This window comes from Protopterus annectens, chromosome 2.part1 (genome assembly GCF_019279795.1).
Source record: "Protopterus annectens isolate FY-2018-M chromosome 2.part1, PAN1.0, whole genome shotgun sequence".
NCBI lineage: Eukaryota > Metazoa > Chordata > Ceratodontiformes > Protopteridae > Protopterus > Protopterus annectens.
The window spans coordinates 572,545,826-572,566,202 of NC_056729.1; the positions used below are offsets into that span (position 1 = coordinate 572,545,826).

Consider the following 20,377-nt stretch of genomic DNA (forward strand, 5'->3'; position numbering starts at 1 on the left):
CTAATCTGTAAACATCTAAGATGTATATATTCACTCAAAAAAGCGGTTGTAACTTGCAGGCAATAAAGTATTCTGTGGATGAAAGTGACTTAGCCTTGCTGTAGTTTAATCACAGTTAAACAGTCACTGATCTCTCTCGACAGTGTATGTTTAAAAGAAACAAGTTGAAATATGTCATTGTGGCATTTGTTTTTGTTTTATTTGCTCACAGTCAGACATCTTCAGTAAAGTGCTGAAATGAGCTCCCTCAGTGTGGCTCTGGTATGTATTCTGAAGGGGAAGAACACTGCTAAGTGACTATTTAGGATGTGCTGTAGTAGACAACCAATTATTTATCTAAAATTGTATCCATACTCAAAGCTAATCTTGTTGTAACTCAATAAACATACCTGTCAGCATTTATTGTCGACTCACATTGTTTGTCTTTTCTATTTCCTATTGAAATATAAGTAGATAGTGCTGGATTTAGATGAGCTTGAGAGACACAGGCCCTAAATGATTTTAAAATATACTACAAGTACAAATACATAATACTCATCAATCTAAAGAAATGAACACAAAGGAATTGAAAGAAAATGCTGCTAAACCATCAGATCTAAACCTGTGATGAGGGCATATCTTTTAGCCTCAAACTAATTTTTACTTTTCTTTCTGTCCAAGTCTGTTGTGTATGTATGTCTTACAAATGCAGATTAGATGAAACTCTCTGATATACAGCAGTTTGATTCCATTTCTGGAATTATGCAGACATGATACCGGTTGCCCTCCTTAATTTAGGCATCTTGAATGTTTGGTGCTGACGTTTAACAGAGTGGATGAAATTGAACCTCTGATATCCAATTAGGTGACCATAAGTGGTTTTAAAAGCTTGTGGGCATCTACTCCAAATGTTCATGTGGTTAACCTCTAGAGGACTGTGTATCCTTTTATGACATATGAAATTAATCAGCTTTTCTACAGGCATATGTGTCTATAAGTTTTTTTCTAGATGCTTTCCCTAGTCTACCTGCTGACCATCAAGCCACTCCCTAATGGACGTTTGCCCATTTATTCCAAAGGGGTAAGGATTACTCCCACAGATCATTCAGGATGAGACTCATGTGGCCTAATGGATAAGACATATGACTTCAGATCAGAAGATTGTAGGTTTGAGTCCTACCATGGTCACACAACAAGTAATGCAGTCCTTTGCTCCCACAGGCTGGTGAGGGGAGATCTATGCCTGACATACAAGGTATTGTCAGACCCCGCATTTCTGCAAAACAAATAGCACCAGAATTACCTGTTCCAAAGACTTAAACCTTGCCTGTGACATAAATAGGACCTGTTGGAGAGACAGATATGTATCCCAGAGGCTACTCCTTCCCTGGAACAGGCTTCCCATTCACGTGAAGCAGAGTTCCTTCCTACCCCAATTCAAGTGTACCTTGGACAATTGGATGGGTAACAGGAAGTTCATCCCTGGTTTAGCACGTATGTCTTTAATGCACACAGGCAGACTGTAAATGGTTCATCTCCCAGGCCCTTGTTCATTAATGCTTCATCTCCCAGGCCCATGCTTATACTTATCAAGGGTATCAGAACTTGTCAGAGATTTGGGATGAATGGCTATGCTTAAAAAGGCCCTTGTGGTAATTAGCCTAGCATACACCTATGAACCTATGGAGGGGGCCATCATCCAGGCAAACACTGGAGAGTTTGGTGCTCTTACCTGTGTCCCAGTAGTGAGAAAAGTATTTTGTGTTTACGGCCCTATTTTTATGTATGGATCTGAACCCATTTTACTGGGTGGTGACATGGACACCTCTGTCATCACAGTAATCATGTCTTCCCTTTTATTGGTTCACAAGCATAACAGACAATGACTACCATCACCAACCTGGGTGACCAATATTGCATTATTCCCTGAACAAGTCCCAGCCTTTTGACTCTGTCTCTATCAGGTAGTGGTCAGGTTGGAAGTGGTTGTATGAGCTGGCTGAGACCCATCCCCTCCATCTAACATGGGCACACCTTTCCTCCCAGGCAGACACCCAAGCTGCGAATCAAATGAACCTGGGCTGCCCTTATATTTTCAAAGCCTTATCCCTCTATGTCACCCATGTGACAGTGTACTGTATGTTTATAGTGCCCATTCTACACTAAAATGTAGAGTACACCATTGTTTAACCATAACCAGAAAGACCAGGAACGGGGTGGAAATGCTGCATAAGAATTAATCAAGTTATGTGTGTCTATATATATATATATATATATATATATGACATTTACAAAAAAAGACAAATTCTGAAATATATCAGGTTACATGGAAAACTGTATATCCTGTCTTTTTATTTTCATTTATTCCCCACTCATCATTCTTAATAATTTTTGGAAATAATTAGTGCTTTCCAAAGACTACATGGCTGTAACACTGTCACATGCACCTGGGGCGTTTCTCCCAGGGCCTCCACTGAAAATAGACTCTGTCCTAGACTTACTTTCCCGGTCAACAAATGTTAAATAAATAAATGTACATCTTCTCCTCTTTTGGTGTTTGAGGTCTGGCAAACATTGCTTACATAGTTCACTTATTGAATCAACAATGCTTAGAAACGTGACAAAGATAGTGCATTAGACACTTAATATGATGAATCATACACTGCAGAGCTTTTATTTTCTAAGGAACAAACAGCTCAGTTGCTGCCATTCCTTTATAACTATCTGTCAGGTTATGGAATGCTAAGAGCTGATTTACTATTTTTATTAAGTTGCTGCAGAAATGAAGTGCAGTATACTGCAGGGGTATTAGGCTGGATACTGTTTGTTTAGTAATTATTCTTTCTCTCTCTTTTGCTGTGTCTGTTTCTGTGCTACCTTAACCAAATAATCACTAACTGAATTTAATTGTGAGCTATCTTTTTATCCATGAAAAAATAATTTTGATTTTTAGTTGCTACTCTTAAAAGGTTTTGGCTTAGTACAACTGACTTTTGATTTTACTTTTTTGCATTGACAAGCTGGGAAACTTCCTTGCAGAGAACAAGAACAAGTTGCAACTTGTGACACTTATCTCGTACTCCCTGCAAATATGCAAAGCTCTTGCCTACTTGGAAGGGATGAATTTTGTACACAGGTAAGAAATGGGCTTTGCCATAGAACAATCATAAGTGGTGGCTTTGTACAGAGTTGCAGTTTCAACTAAATGTATTGGGGGGGGGGGCAGCCACACTAATTCTAAACTTGCCATCTGTCTGTACCTCAGAGACTGATTCATTTTCCCCAATGTACTTATTCATGTTTCTCAGAATAGAACTTTACAGAGTCACTCCCCTTGTTTAGAGGAGAGTAACTTTATTAATACAGATTATTTTATTGTAACACACTCATGTTGGCAGATTGACGGTAAGTTGTCCACTTTTCTGCGGGTGCTGAACATTTTTTAATGTACCTTGGCTCACCAGGGCAGTTCCAATGCATTATTTCTAAGCAGTGGGTTCTTTACTTGCTTCCAGACGGAAGCATCCGATTGATGCATCTCTGTGTGGTATGATATAGTATTGGAGACCTGATTAACCGTATTCCCTGCAGCTGCTATGAGTCTTATCAGCAATGATTCATATAGGCTTCATCCCATGAGTAGGTTTCTACCCCTCAGATCTGGCACCTGGGTTACTATCTGGTAACTATGCAGCTAATCGAAGATGACTTTGTTCCCCCACAGGGAGATAGAGGGTCTGTAGAGCAGAAACCTTCATTTTTTTAATTGAAAAACAGACTTTTTCTGTTAATATTTCCAAATATAATGTGTTTTCTTCAGTTATCTTTGACATTTATCCTATGGTTAGTTCTTGTAATATTTAATTAATTTCAGTCTTGCATTTTGTGATGAACTCCATGCAGCAATATTAATGTCATAAAATGCCTTCAGATAGGTAAAGTGCAGCAACTGATAGATGCACATTTACCTGTCTCTAAGGAAAATAAGAACCAAGAATGTATCTGTTGAGGTTAACTATACAAAGCATAGTGTGATTAGCATTTGTTAGCAATTGGGTATATAAAGAAAAGAGTGCAGTTAACTCTCTGGAGCTAAAGTTAGTGAAAACGCTAGAAGCCTTAAAGGTCTTCACTGATAGAGATAGGGCTATGACCTTGTAGTGGCCCATTTGGGCAAAGATCATCTAAGACACTCTACTGTATGGTAGGTGCAATGAACATGAGTGACCCCTCCTCCCAAGCCTCCATTTCATAGAAGACCATATCACTTAGTCCGCATACTGCAGTCACCTAACAATGATGACCAAGTACATTTTAAGATAATTGAATGTAACGGTCTGTTGGTAAAGTATTACAGGGGGATCAAACATGTTGGAGTATAAGATCAGATGTTTGACAATCCCTCCTGGTGTACTAAGGACTATCTGTGTCCTCTCCCCCATGCCTTTTGAATAATGGCTAAGACATTGGTTGACATCTTAGTGATTTTTCAGGCATAGTTTAAGTTACTGACATTGCAAATAACAAATTTTAGTTCACAAAATATGAAGGGTGTGTTTTGTGGTAGAATCTTGAACAATGAAACTGGAGGACTTGAGAATTTCCTAGTACTTGAAATATGTCTTACCAAAAATGAGTTCCAGTAGAATAGAATGATAATACTATTTAATACACGTCAGTGACTAACATACATTTATATCCATCTAGAATTCTAAGGGGGGGTGAATATTTATTAATAATCCCATCATCTCACATCAAATATTGCATGATACTAACGTAGAGTGTATTTTGGCCCTAGTGTCACTCAACAAGAATGTCTTTCATATAATTACAGATTACAGGACCCCATCAATATCCCTTGCCAAGAATGAAGTTTACTTGTCATAATGAAAATTGCCTATTAATTGAATTATGTTATGTGGTATTTTACCTACCCATAAATCAGTTGACAAATATGTAACACTAGCAACAAATATGCGTAGAGATGCCATGATTTTTTGCTGTCAATTCCCTTGAGCAGATAATCCACTTCCCCAGCAGTAGTGCAACTATTATTGATCTATTCCTTCCTAATATATTCTTTAACTGTAATTTCCCTTCGGTTTCTCCCTTTCCACTAAACTCCAAGTGCAAATCCAAACACAAGGCCTTAACCTTCTCCCTTAGGGCTCCCTGTCATAAATGTTAAAAATGTGACTGTATTTAGGTGCTACTGTAATGCCAGCTGTGCATCGTTTGCAAACAGTGCCAGCAGTTATTACTGGATTAAATCATCAGTCAGTCTCCAGCATGATATTGTGATATATTTCCCTGAAACCTACTTTCTTGTAGATGACAGCACTGAGATGTGTGCACCATGCAACATAAGTACAATGAGGAGTCTGAAAACAAATACATATGGTGTTCTGTCATCAACAGACTTTACAGTGAAAGGAAGAATCTTCTAGTTCTTTATAACATGCTTTGTACTGCAGAGCATAAAGGACTAAAAAACTCTTAAACTCACCCTTAAGAAGTAGAAGCAAATATTAATGCCTGTCAGGGTGGGTGTTTGGGTGTTTTGGGGCAGTAATACCTATCTAGGGGTGATGCGAGGCCTGATCCTGCAGGCAGAGGGCCTCTACACCCATGTATGATCATTATTTCCCCAATAATGCCCAGTCTGGGGGCACTATTATGCGTAAACAAGAGGTTATCTGTTATGTTGTTTCATTTTTGCTTTTATATTAATACATACTTTTTGTATATTTTGGTGTAAAATAGTTCCTCCTCCTAATGGTGAAGACTTGCTGCAGCATATGTAACTGTTATTGGAGGAAGTATTTTGCATCCAAAATATGTTATATAAGTATTTGATGTCAACATACGCACACACACACACACATACATATATAAATATGTTTAGCAATCACAACCACTTTTTTGTCTGAATACACCTTACCTGTCATTATAATCAAATGAATGAAAAAAGTGTACACAGGGAAGAAGTTGATAGGTATGCACTCTTCCACTCTTGTGTACTCTGTCTTTCTTACATAGACACACACCCATTTGATTTTTTATTTTTTCACCTTACTAAATGTGGCTTCTTTCAACAGCACTTAGTGAGATTTAAGTAAAATGGTGAGTCTTTGAAACTACTATTACAGTTAATTTTGCTAGTTGAGTTTTTCTTTCCTTTAATTGTCTTTTTTATTATTATTGTTTTACTCTCGCTAAAAGCAAAGCTATGTTTAGTGAGCATAAATAATGGCAGCCATTTGCTTTTTCAAGCCCTTACTTCATGGCAACTTAATATGTTGCCATGAAATGGCAGACTTGTTTTTGTACCGGGCTTCACCTGTACATTAACACCTTGCTGGAGAACATTCATTATACTATCAGGCTGAAGGTGTATGCTTTGGTCACGTTCAGAAACAATTTATGATCCTAAAGTTACCTGTATCATCAAAGACAGTCACAAGGCATTCTTTAACTATGTTAGGAAAATTAGAGGCAACTCATAGAACTACTCTTAGCTGATACTAAATGGTACCACCTGCTTGGGCAGCATTTATACCTGGATCCTAATCAGTTTGGATCATGTCTACTTTGTCTTGAAGATTTCTTCAGAAGGGTTACCAAAGCTATTGATGGAGATTAAACTATCTATACTGCACATTTACACTCAGTCAATGCCTTTAGCATCATTGTTTATATATGTGTGTTTGATAACTCACTCAAGTGAACATCAATCCGTATGCTATTCATTGGATTGCTAACTGGCTCACTGACAGAACTTCCATTGTAAAACTATGGAATTTTTTTTCAAACAAAATGTCATGAATGGTATCCGTCAAGCTACTGACATGGACCTCCACCCTCTTCTTTTATATCTTCTTCTCTGGTGTGAAAGCAGAAGCCAAGTGACTATGAATGACTATGTTTGCTGATAACTGCAAACTGGGAGCTTTTGTAAACTCCCTTTCTGATGCACAGATACACCGACAAAGGCTGATTAGGAAAACAACTGGTGCAGTGACCACAGGCACAATGCCATTTAATAGTATTGATAGTATTGTTATTTTCAGAAAATTGAGCACTTTTTCTGTTTACCATCTCCAGGCTATGCATCTCAGAATTGACAATGTCATTAGAGACCTGAGTATTACATTGATAATGAGCTGTCGTTTGACCACAGTGTCGTGGTTGTGGTTAAGGAATCATTTTGCTTAGCACAACTTAATCTCTAGTGGCATCTTCTGCACATCCAAGGAAGTCACAGTTCCAATACATGCATTCCTTATTAGATCTTTCATTGACTGTAGTGTCTCCTTTGCAGTGTACCTCTTGAAACAATTAATCTAGCTTAAAAGGCCCCCGACATTCCTAAGAAAATTGAAAGCCTAAGTATCCCATCCTTCCCAGACAGAGTAAAAGCTCTGTTGTTAAACTCTTGCTCTGTACAGGCTTTTACGTGCTAATCTGTGCCTGTTTTTTTTCATTCTGTGAAAGATTCTGCCCTTTTTGATCTCTTTTACCTTCATGGAACTGGTGGTACAATCAATACCTTTGCCAAGTAGCTTAACCTTCATCATCAAATTGACAACACGTGCTGGCATGATATATACGATTTGGGCTAGGTTCCCTCTGCATTTCAACCGTAGTAATATCCCAGGTACCTTTAAATGTAGATTTGATAAGTGGATGGTTGATTGCAGATTCTCCAGAGGTATTTGTTAATAGTCTTCTTAATTAGGTTAGGAAGTATATCATAATGTTTACTGTTGTGCTTGGCTAAGCTTTTCAAAGGTCACTTAGACAACAAGCTTAGTAATTACCTGTGAACTATAGAATATGACTTACTGAATTCTTTGCTTTATTCTTAACAATAATTGTCTCTCTATTTCTGTAGGCCATACTGTTATGTCTGACTCCAAATGTTGAACGTGAACCTTCATTCATTCTTATTCATTTTCCAATACATGCTTTATCCTGTTCAGGGCCATGTGGGAATAGAAGCCTATCCTAGCAACCAGTGAGCATGTGACCAAGAATTTAACCTGGACAGAACATCGGCCCATCACTGGCAGAGCTATAAGTACTGTGTTATCTGCCTGTTTTATTACATTTTTGACTGTTATCCTGGCAGTGTGTGTACAGTAGATTCTTACTGAACATAATTCATTCTGTATTATTCATAAAAGAGAGCATCATACCTCAACAAGCTGTCCATATTAGCAGAACATCTGAAAATAAGTAAATCTGCATATATGAGCTGTGTCTTTTGGGAAACTTTCAAGGTGGATGGATAAATAAAACAGTCCTGAGTCATTGTGAAGTGCTGAGAATCTCTCAAGATGTGTTTCTCAATGAGTGGTCAGCAAAATAAGAAAGCCTGGAACATTGAAGAAATACAAATGAGAACAATGTGTTAAGTTAGCATATCATATCTTCTGGTAGTGAATATGGTTTTGGTTTTCAGGTTTTAAACTGATACTCAACTGTACAACATGATTTGGTAATTGTATTGAATAGAAAGAATTCAAATGGATTTTCAAGCATGGTGCAGAATAGGCACCAGAACTTAATAGCTATTTGTCAGTCAAACCTATACTAGGAAAGTAGGGATTGGTTCATGTATTTTAAAGTAGTCATCTGATGATATATTATTATATATTATACATTTTTTTGTTTTTTCTTCTTCTTCTTCTCTGGCCAGCCATCATCTAACTATAATCATCACTCCCTCCCTAATATTTGCTGAATTTTTCCAGCCTAAAGTCTCTGGACTAGAGGTATGCCACCTAACGCTAACATTTGTGGGTCACATTAATTTTCTAGAACAAGTCTGAGGAGACATAGAGAAGATGAAGATCATCCAATCCCAGCATAATTCTGAAAAGGTGGGGGCTTTTCCCTTTAAGCCCCAACTCCCACTGATACCCTAAGTTGTATCTTGAAAGGAGGCATGCAGTGACATCATGCATGAAACTCATCCACCTCCACAGTGTCACTTCCCTCTGACAACCACCCACTAGTCTGCAGTGCCGAGTTGTTGACATAATAGCAGGTGACATCACAGCTGATTGTGCATTTATCTGTCTGTTCCTAGCATGGCCCCTGGCCTATCCTCTGGAAGAGACATGCAGCCTTCACTTCATAATTCTTCTTCTACAACATCAGCTCCAGCTGGAACCCAGTCACTAATCAGATCTAGGTCACCTCAGCCATTGCCAAGGCTTCATCCCTTTGTGTCCACAGAGCTGGCATGTGATGAGGAATTTTTGTTAAAACAAGTGGAATTTTGCATTGGTGCAGTATTATTTAAGAAGGTGCTACACATGAATGCTTTTGTATACTTTTACTGATTTGTAGATCTTGCCTGTCTCATTACTTAGCAATTTATTAAAGTAACCATGGTTGGCCTGATCCTTCCTCTTTGGTTTTTCCGTGTTAAGGTTTGTCAAGTTGTCTTTATACTTCCCAGTTATTTTAATCTCTGAGTGTATTAAAAATTAAAACAGTAATTCACTACTACTAAATTTATTTTTATTATTTTTTATTAAACAGTGTGTGTGTGTGTGTGTGTGTGTGTGTGTGTGTGTGTGTGTGTGTTGTGTGTTGTGTGTTTGGGGATACAAAGCTAGATTTTCACATTATCCACACCTAAAAAAAATTGCATGTCTGTAATAGAAGCCAGGTCAAGAAATTAAAGTTGCATTGCTAAGAGCAGTATGTGGTCGTAACAGCAGCTATGTTTTTTATTTTCCCCATTATAGTTTTGCAACTTTCATGCATAAATTTTCAAAAATATTTGCATATGGAATGGAAGATAATTTAACGTGTCAACTCTGGAAGGTAATTTAAAATATGAAGTGGCACATTTGGGGCAGAACAGTGGCACAGCATTTAGCTATGTTGCCCCACCATACTTACTTTTTCTAGTTGCATATGAGAGTGCCTTCTAAGCAGATTCTGCAAGGATTTCCTTTGTCTTCTAAGGTTTTCACTGAGCTCATTTGTTTCCTTCCACACCTTGCCATGTGTTTATGTTTCCCATGATTCATTGACATACTGTACAAGGGTGCAAGGTTCCTTACTCCCATTGGTGAAGAGAGAGGGACTCTTAACTCCACATAACCATTAATGGAATAAGATGGCTGTCAGAGAATGAATTAAATGCAAAGTCTGTTTGAAAAAAAAGTAGTTTGTTTTGACATTGAACTGTCAGAGCTGTGCCCCAATGTGCTTTGAAGAAAACTGTGCTGTTAGTTTTAGGGTGAAAATACTATAAATTAGGGTACATTTCTATCCTGTGTCAGTGTCAGTGTCAGTACTGATTGATTTGGTCTGCTGCCAGCTACGTGTTTTTGTTAGGACTACTACTTATCCTGTGGGACAATTTTTACATACCACAGTGCCAGTTATGAGCATTTAATTATTTTGTTTTACTTTGCTTTTGTTTACTGGGAAAGTTTGTCTGGGTTTGGCATGAATCCCTTTTCAGCAGAGGTGGGGAGAAAAGCTCCATATATTGTACAATCATAAAACATTAAAACAGTAATTGTGTTAATTAAGCAAAAAGTGATATACAGCATATGGTTATGTATGAAAGATATTAAACAAGAAAGACATTAAAGTACAAGAGTCTATATGTACAATATACATCACATACATAAAAAGAAAAAGATATTTACACAGGGAACAGTTTATTAGAAGCAATGAAAATGCATAGTTCTTGGGAGTACTTTAGTGTCGGAGTTTATTAGGGAGCAGCCCCTAAACCACAAGTGATACAACCTCTGCGAGTACGGCAGCTGCAGGGTCCCAAAAGGAAAAGTATACAAGGCAGAAAAGAAACAGGTCCAGCATTCAAGGCACCTTAAGAAATACTTTATTAAAAGTATTAGGTTCTTGAAAAACAGACCGGTTTCTGCAAAAACAAAACAAAGCCTTCTTCAGTGTTTAAAAAAGCAGCAATAAAGAACCTGTGTTTAAATACTCAATTGAGTCATGTGTTTAATTACATATGCTCATTAAAACCTGGTTTAAAGAGCCCACCAAGTTTAATGATCCATTTTTTCTCCATAGAATTAAGTAAATCATGCCAACCTAGTTTGTTGTGACTGGATCTTCTAATTTTATCAATAATGGTGAAGATGAAAGTTGCATTTTGATGAATCAGAGAATGTTTATATAAAGTATTAGTTTCTCTCTTATGCCTGATGTCACTAAACTGTTCAGAAATTCGAAGTTTCAAGGGTCTGTATGTTTGCCCAATGTAAAATGCAGGGCATGTGCATTTGGCCAAATAGATAACCCAATCTGAAGAACAGTTAGCAAAAAATTTTATATTAAATACTTCAGGGGTATTTTGGCTACTGAAACTAGTTGTTTTGAGTAGTTTGGTGCAATAGATGCAATGTCCACAAGGAAAGCATCCGATTAAGGGATCACCTGATAGTGTAGTCTGAATGCTTTTGGTACTTTTCATTTCATAATATTTAAAGTGATTGAAAAAAGCAGATACATTTTTGCCTTTCCGGAAGGAAAATGAACATCTATCCCCAAGAATGTCCTGAAGTCTGGGTTCACATGTTAATATGTTCCAGTTATGTTGAACAATTTGAATCAATGTATTAGTGTTGTGACCATATGTGGTAATGAGTCTAGGTGCAGCAGAACTGGATTTGTGTCTGGTTTTGTAAAGAAGCAAATTAGTACGTTCCATCTGGTCAGCAGTATGTTTGGTATGTAATAGTTGACCCATTTTATACCCACGATCGTGAAATTGGTGTAATAGATCATCTCTGAAGTGTGCATAGGTGTGCTGATCAGAACAAATGCATTTGATATGCATGAACTGTGATTTAGGAATGTTTTTGCAAATGTGGGGAGGATGAAAACTGGTTGCATGGAGCAGTGAATTGTTTTCGGGGAATTTTTGATGAATTTCCGTAGTCAGCGTATGGTCAGATGCACGGCAAACCAAAACATCTAGAAAAATAATTTTATCTTTATCATAGCTGACAGAAAATTCAATTCCCCATTTATTATCATTCATATAAGAAACAAATTCCAAAAGATATTCGTTGTTCGCTCTCCATACCAACCAGCAGTCATCTAGATATCTATGCCAAATGCCCATTTCAACTATGTAAATATTATGAGAATTGTCATAAATGACCTGTTCTTCAAAGTATGCCATGAACAAATCAGCATTTATGGGTGCAAAGGAAGCACCCATAGCTGTCCCCTTAGTTTGCAAATAACATTTATCTTTATAGAAAAACACATTTTTTGTCAATACGTGTTCTGTTAAACACAACAAAAGAGTGTTGAAACCTGGCTTGTATAGTTCAGTTTTATTAAGCCAGTATTCCAATGCCTCTAAACCAGCCCAGTGTGGTATGTTGGTATATAATGATTTTACATCTAATGTACAAAGTAACCAGTCTGGCTCAAGCTGTGTGTCAGAAATGATCTGTAAAAATTCTGTCGTGTCTTGAATCCTAGAACGGACACATTGTAAAAGGGGCTTAAGATATTTTGTAAGAAACAGGGATAGTGGTTTCATCAATGAATTTCTACCGGAGACAATGGGTCTACCTGGTGGATGCTGAAGGTCCTTGTGTATTTTGGGTAGAAAATATATGTACTGTGGACAAGGATTAGAAATGGTGCATTGAGACTTGTGTGTTTTGGGTAATGATACCTTCTGCAACAGCTAAACTAAGAAATGAATCGATCTGTTGTTTAAATACTGATGTTGGGTCTATGGTAAGTTCAGAATAATATTGTGCATTGGATAATTGGTTCAGTGCTTTATGATCATATTGGGATAAATCCTGAACTACTATTGAACCACCTTTATCAGCACCAATGATGACCAGATTGTGATTATTTGCCAATTTTGTGATATTCTCCATACAACTTTTGGATACATTATTTGGTAATGGTGGGGTTGACCTAAACTGAAAATGTAGGTCTTTGTTCATGGCTTGTTGGAACATGGAGACATGATGATTCATAGGTGGCATAAAAGAAGACCTGTGGTATTTGAATTCATCAGAGATCTTTGATGATTCTTGTTCCTGAAAAAATAATTTGAGGTTAAGAATTCTAAAGAATGAAACAATATCTTGAACAATAATCCTTTATTAAGAATATCAATTTCAGAGGAGGAGAGGGCATGTGATGAGATGTTGGTAATGTTTACATTGGTTACTTTGTCACAAACATCTCTAATAGGGTTTCCATGTTGTCCGCATCTTTTATGTTTTCTGCCCCCCTCCTCCTACGTGTAAACCCTGAGAGGTGGTGGAATTTCTTCTCTTTAATGCTGGTGAACCTGTGGCACCCCCTGAATCAGTGTCAGGACCTGAAGATGAATAATCATCAGCTGACGTGTCAGTATAGTTAGATGTACCTTTTTTGAGGATAGATTTGGTCCGTTTCCTCTTGGGATTAGTACGGTTTAAAGGTGAAAAATGTGCATGTTTGCTTTTATTTTCAAAATTAAAAGGGTCACCTTTGGTGTAATCATCTAAATCCCTTTGGAACTTTTTTCTTTTTTCTATCCTTTAACTGATATTCCAATATCATAAGTTCCTTACTTATGTTCTTGATACTGTTTATATATATGGTCTGACCCTCAAATTGCTTGGCCTTGTCACTAAGAGAGGAAATAGATGTAATTTCTTGTTCAATGATTCTATTATTGAAATTGGCCAATATTTCAATGAATTTAAGGGATGTCTCTTGTTGAACTTCCCTCCATTGTTTCAATAGGAGATCATCAGGAGAGTTAACCAATGGTTGGGTACGTACTTTTAGCCCATGTGGAGTGATGCCTTTAAGTAAATATGCACGAAAAAGTTTGTAATGCCAAAGATTATTTTGCAAAGATCTCGTGTTTGTTGAAATTTGAAAAAATGTTTTCGCAATTGTCATGAATGCCTGTGTTGCCAAGATCATCCAACCTTCCACCAAGAGGTCCAATCCCAAAGGCAGAAAGATCATCTCTGTCGGAGGACAGCCCAGTAAGTAAATGGTGCAATTCCATATTTCACTATGCTTATGAGGACAAATGTCCAAAATGAGTAAAAACCAAGTTCAATGGACCTTAGCCGGTTCAATGTAGGATCAATAAGCAGTAGACCTATGTTATATTTTAAATAACATAAGTGAATGTAAAAATATTGCTGAAAAAAAAAAACATTCACATTAATTAGGTCTTTTGCCGGTCCAATTTGAACCAATAAGCCTTAGGTCCAAAGTATGATTTGGCTATTGCCCAAAGTGATAGTTGGGTTGATATTAGTCAGCAGGCAAAAATGGCAAGGACCAAAATGATAGCTTGAGGTTAGGCTTAGATAAGTTTGATAGGCCAATATCAATATGTAAATATAATAAAATATAAAAAAATGACCAAAAATGTGCAGAATAAGTGCAATATTACAAATTTGCCAATTGTCCAATTACTAAACCTTATAAGAACATCATATGATAATGAATTACACATATATGATAAAAATATATAATAAAATTGAATAGAAAAATATAGAGCCATTGAACAGTAAATCAATCACAATAGAGTAGGTCTAAATAGTGGCCAAGCAAAATATTGTGTGTCACAAGGACCCATATAATAGTGATTTAATATTAGCTAATATCTGACTCCAAAATTTCAAATGGTTAAACCCAAAGGGTAGGACCAATATTGACAGTATTGCTGAATTGAATGTTAAAGAAAGACCATAAAAAACAAGAGGTAACAAGTATATGTGGAATGTGGGTAAATATCTGTTTATTGTTACTGTTTAAACTAGCTGACACGACATCCATTTATTTAATCAACCCCTGGAAAAATAATAACTATAATAATGGTAATAAATAGCCCAAAAGTGGAGTCTATGTCAAAAAATGGGAAATGCGCCTGATGATCAAATGTCTATGGAAATGTCCCAATTTGTATAACTGCCAGTCATTGGTTAAATGTATTGTGATGTACCAGAACACCAAATCTAAAGGATAAAAGTTCAATGGCCTGATATGGACCAACACGGCTCAAAAGGAATCACAATATTCTAATGTTGTGTTTCTAAACAATAGCCATATAGATGTCTGGATAACAAAAATGAAACATCTCCATTAAATGCAAAAATGATCAACAATGTGAAGACTTCTTGTTCAAACAATATATATGTATGAGCTATGATAGGTGCCTATGTTAAGCATGTAAGACATTTGCCAAACGTAAAAATGGTCAAGCCCAATATTACCAGAAAAACACAGCGTTACAATAACAAGGTGCTTTCTATTGCAGAACAGTAGCCTTTAGTATTATGAGATAATCACAGAGTGTTAAAGGGCAAGGTGTGTAAATATCCAGAATTTACCAAAAGAAATTATAATAATAAGCCTCTATTGTTGGGTGTAGAAAAATGCTGGGCTTTTGAAAGGTCTACCTCATAAACAAATATCTCCACTCACTAAATGTTACAATAAATAAGATTGACCTAGTGTGTAAACCGTAAACAATAGCACTCGGTTGACAAAACAAAACCAGCGAGTGATTATAATAAGAACATTTTAGTCAACATGTGTCCCCTTAAGGCGACACCATTCCTACATCATAACGATAGTACAGAACAGTATACATATTGATGTCAATTGACAAAAAGTGCCAGCATATAGCTGTAGTGCAAAATGCCACCTACAAGGTGGAATCCAATTGCAAAGAGGCAAATGAATATGAACCATATCAATTATTTGGCTCAGCTTATGAATCTTATTCCAAAATGCAATTGGTGAAAACACCATATGACTATCCAAGAAATGAACCCAACACAGTATTGATTAAAGAGTACTGTTGCAACCTTAAATAAATTTAAGTATAGCTTAATATCATGATATTAAGTCCTAATGCCAAAGCATAAAACATGTAAAGTTGAAAATAATAGGACCCAGTCACTGGAATATAAACCTTTTTTTTAAAAAAGGGGATCGACTCATTACCCAGTATCACACCTCGCCTATTGAAAAAACAAATAATCATGTCCTGTTGTGAAAAACCTTGTTTAACCATTAGCTAGATCAAATATAGCTTGTATTTTAATATTAAATCCAAATGCCAAGGCGTTTAATTATAAAGGTAAAAATGATAGGAACCAAGTCGTAAATGAAAAATAGATGCTTTCCAATAGGCTGAAGACAATCCGCATTGGTAAACAAGGAGAAACTGAAAAAGTCAGTACTTTTAAGCCCCTAAACCCCAGACTCGGTGCTTGAACATTGTGTCAGAGTATTTACAATGGTTAAGTTTCCTGACATTCATGATTCATTTCCCTGGTGTGTTCCTATTTTTTACTGTCCTCCAAAGATTAAATGAGAAGCATATTTAGGGTAGTTCTACTTAGTACTTAAAATATACCAGCGTAACTTGTTCTCGCATTTTACCATCCCTTTGGTAAAATGCAAAGGGTCTATGTCAGTTAATCGACTGTTCAGAATTTCGAATACTAGATGCTCAAACGGGGAGGTTCAAAAAATGAAAATGTCGAAGCCATGGAAATATGAATTCTTTCCCAGGGAAAGAATTCGGTAGGCTTGTTTCTGTGGCTTCAACATTTTCTCCACTTTGATGCAAAGTTACGGATCAGGTTAAGGTAAGTGTGCGAGTGTGATGGACGTTCGGGTTAGGGTGCGGGTAAGGTAAGTGTGCGAGTGTGACGGACTTTAGGGTTAGGGTGCGGGTAAGGTAACTGTGCGATAGTGACGGACTTTAGGGTTAGGGTGCGGGTAAGGTAAGTGTGAGATAGTGATGGACCTTAGGGTTAGGGTTTGGGGTAAGGTTAGTGCATAGATAGTTGTGTATGTAAGGTTTAGTGTAGGTTTATTAGATTTTTGGTGCACTTGTGTTGTGTGTGTGTTTTTCGGAACAGCAAATTTTTTTCCCTGGGAAAAAATTCGCTGTTTTGAGGTTTCGAACTTCCAAGTTCAAACATATGGCGTTCAAAATTTTGAAAATTCGATTATATGACATAGACCCAATGCAAAGGCTGCTAGACAAAGTTAAAGAATGTGATGTCACAGAAGTAATATTTTACATCTGGAAGGCATTTAGAACTCCATAATATGCATTTACATATTCTAATAAATACTAAATGAAGACAAAGGGGTTATATACACTCATTCATCTTCTACAGCTGCATCTTATACAAGAGAAAGAAAACTGCCTCATTTACTAATATTAGTAAATCTTTGGCTGAATTTTTTTTTTTTTTACTTCAGTTACTGTGCATGCCACAAACATGGTAGGCTGCAGATTTCCAAAGCAGTTTAAATTAGAGACTGCATGTGCAGAGCTTGCAAACATATCTGCAGGACATCTGGAACTCTACTTATGTGTGTACTGGTGGGATACAAATAACTGAGTAAACATAACTTTGTCAATAGTGATGGACATGTGATTCCAAAACACAGTCCCAACAGACCCAGCATGCTGCACCCATATAAAGACATACATAAGAGAATGTTTTGTTTTATTTTATTTCTAACAAATACAGTACAAATACAGAATGTGTGGTATTCCTTAAATTGTCACATTTGCATGCAGATGGTATCAGTACAATATCCAGGTTATGTGCACAATGCACCCATTTGCTGAATATGTGGACTATGCCAATGGTCCAGTGTGCCACCAGCAACCCCGCATTACTTGTCATTGGCTATGTCTGAGTCCTTCATATAATGCCTTTGTTTTTCTATGTGTGGCACATTACATCAGTGAATGGCATCAGGAACAGTATCAAGAATATTAAATAAAAATATAGCTGCTAAAAACAAATATAGGTATGACCCACATATTGTTCTTAGCAATGCAGCTTTCATTTCTTGATCTGGCTTCTAATGTAGTTTGTTTTTCACAGCATGATGGGCATGTAATGTTTTTTTATCTGCACATAATGTGAACATTTTGGGACTTAGAGTCAGGTTGTGGTAGTTTTTTTTTTCTTTCTATTTTTTTATTCAAAAATTTCAATGTGGTACTTGAATTGTTTATGACTGTGGAACTGGTTAAATTTTACTGTAGTTAGATTATGTCATTTAATCATGATTTTTGGGATTCCATTCCAGGGTTCTAATTGTGTTGCAAGTTTTTAGGTAGATGACAAATGGATAGCGTAGCCTAGGTGTTTTTCTTTTTTTGCCAAGATCCTTTGGACTGCTGACAGTTGCAGGCCTCTAAGGTCCCATATTTTTCCCTGCAGTATGCTGTACACTGGGTTAGTGTTGCTTTATATCTTAAGACCTAACTTCCCAGTGTTACAGTGAGTAGGGGCTTACATTGGTGATTTAGATCATCTCTGTGTTTTTCAAGTGACCATTTTTTATGGAATGTTGGCTTCTTTGTTATAGGCATTATTCTGTCTTTAAAGTAGAGAATTTTGATCATGTTCTAGCAAAATGTTCCACAGATGCATGAAAGTAAAATAAAACAAATAAATGTTTTTGTTGAAACATAACTTTGAATACCTACCACAACTTCAAATAACTACTCTGTATTTACCTCCGCAACTTTGAACACCTACGCAGGACTCCATATAGCTACTCTGTGTTTTCCTCCGCAACTTCATCCCAAGTAATATTTTTTTCTTAGAGAACATATTATCCTGGACCTCTTCTCATACTAAACACAATATAGTCATACCAGATTATATCAGTATTCATAGACCTAACCACAAAACTTCCCCACAAGAAGCCCTCGCTGTTAACATCTTCATTGTTTTTTTTTTTTTTTTCACAGTTAATAATGAACACCATCCGCTCAGACAATGCATCAAAAAAAAAAACAAAATACAACAGAGTATTATGGACTGCATATTTACAAACTCAGCCACCAACATACTCTCATTAGGAGCACTACCTGACTCAATTGCTGTCCACCATTCTACATTATTGTATGAGGTAAGCAAAAATTCAAGAGATCCCGTCTACATCTGGGTTCAAACCAAAAAAAAAACTTCAGTAGGAACATAACTCTTTTACTTGCTCAAACAATGTTACTATCTCCTGTAAAAGCCCTTCAATTAGATGAGGCCATTAATCACTTCCTCCACACATTCCTAACTGTACTTAGCTGTTACTTCTGTTTGCATAAAAAATAATATCACTGCTCCTTGGATGTCAACTGAAATAAAACAATTAGTGACAAATAGAGATAAGGCATGGTACAAGGGAAAGTCTGCCTACATACAGTACAGTCTCAACAGATCTAGAATACAATCGGGAACCAAGTCAAAACTACTATTAAATTAAGCAATCAGTCCTGCTTCCACAAAATACTGAACTGCACATACCTAACCAAAGCAATACTGGTCCAGCATACCTACTCACACCAGGAAGGAAAACTACTCCCACCCCATTTCCTAATGAACCCAACATTAATGTGGCTTCTATGAAAAGATTGCTGCAAAAACTGAAGCCTACATCCCTTGGGACAGACATTCTTTCTCCTGAATACCTTCAAGTAGTCCTGAAGCTATAACCTATCCAATTGTTATACTAGTTAACAGATCCATTACTGAGCAACATGTTCCAAACCCCTGAAAAAATCATACATTATACCATTCCATAAAAGGAAAATCAAAAATAAATATTCAGACTACAGACCCATAGCTGTCTTATCACCTCTCTTTTGAAAAGTGTATGCAAAACAACTAATATATCATCTCATCAAAAACAACCTCCTGTTACCAATTCAACATAGAGTCAACCAAGGATACAGTATTCAAATTGCCTACTAACATTTCTAAATAACATCTGCCAAAGCAAAAAGCTTGACCTTATTAGCTCTGCCATGTTTTCAGACCTATCCAAGGCCTTTGATACTATATCCCAGACACCCCATCTCCAATTTTTGGCTGACATGGATCTCACTAGCACCACAATAAACTAGTTTAAAAGCAGCTACCTGTACACAACCAATCAAATCATCACAAACCTCCTCCAGTTTTCTTCCCCTTAACATAGGTGTCCTAGGGATCTGTACCTGGTGCAATCCTATTTTCTCTCTGTTAAATGTATACCATCACCCAAAATGCCTCATTAATCCACTGGATTGATGATTCCACCTGAATTTGTTCATCCAAGTCCCTTAACCAACTATAACATCACACAGCAACCAATTTTCATATTATTGAAGAGTGGCTCCAAGGATTACAGCTTTTATTAAAAGTATACACATTGAAAAAATCACCCATACCAAACTTCTTGGCGTCTTCATTGATTACAAACTGTCCTTGGAGAAACACACATTATGTTGCCTCAATAACTAATACATTAAAGTAAGGAATACTGTACAAATCTAAGACTTACCTAACTAAGGCAGCGCAACTTGCCACAGCCCAGG

At 36.8% G+C, this 20,377-nt stretch overlaps 1 protein-coding gene across 7 annotated transcripts in view; it reads left to right on the plus strand.

Annotated features, from left to right (window-relative positions):
* The window catches only part of PTK2B (protein tyrosine kinase 2 beta), a 2,401,727-nt gene that overhangs the window by 2,131,785 nt on the left and 249,565 nt on the right, over positions 1–20,377 (plus strand). For all 7 annotated transcript variants that reach the window (XM_044062346.1, XM_044062339.1, XM_044062341.1 and 4 more), the window contains one exon: positions 3,000–3,115. In XM_044062346.1, the coding sequence (XP_043918281.1) occupies positions 3,000–3,115 (116 nt within the window). The remainder of the gene's footprint in view (positions 1–2,999; positions 3,116–20,377) is intronic.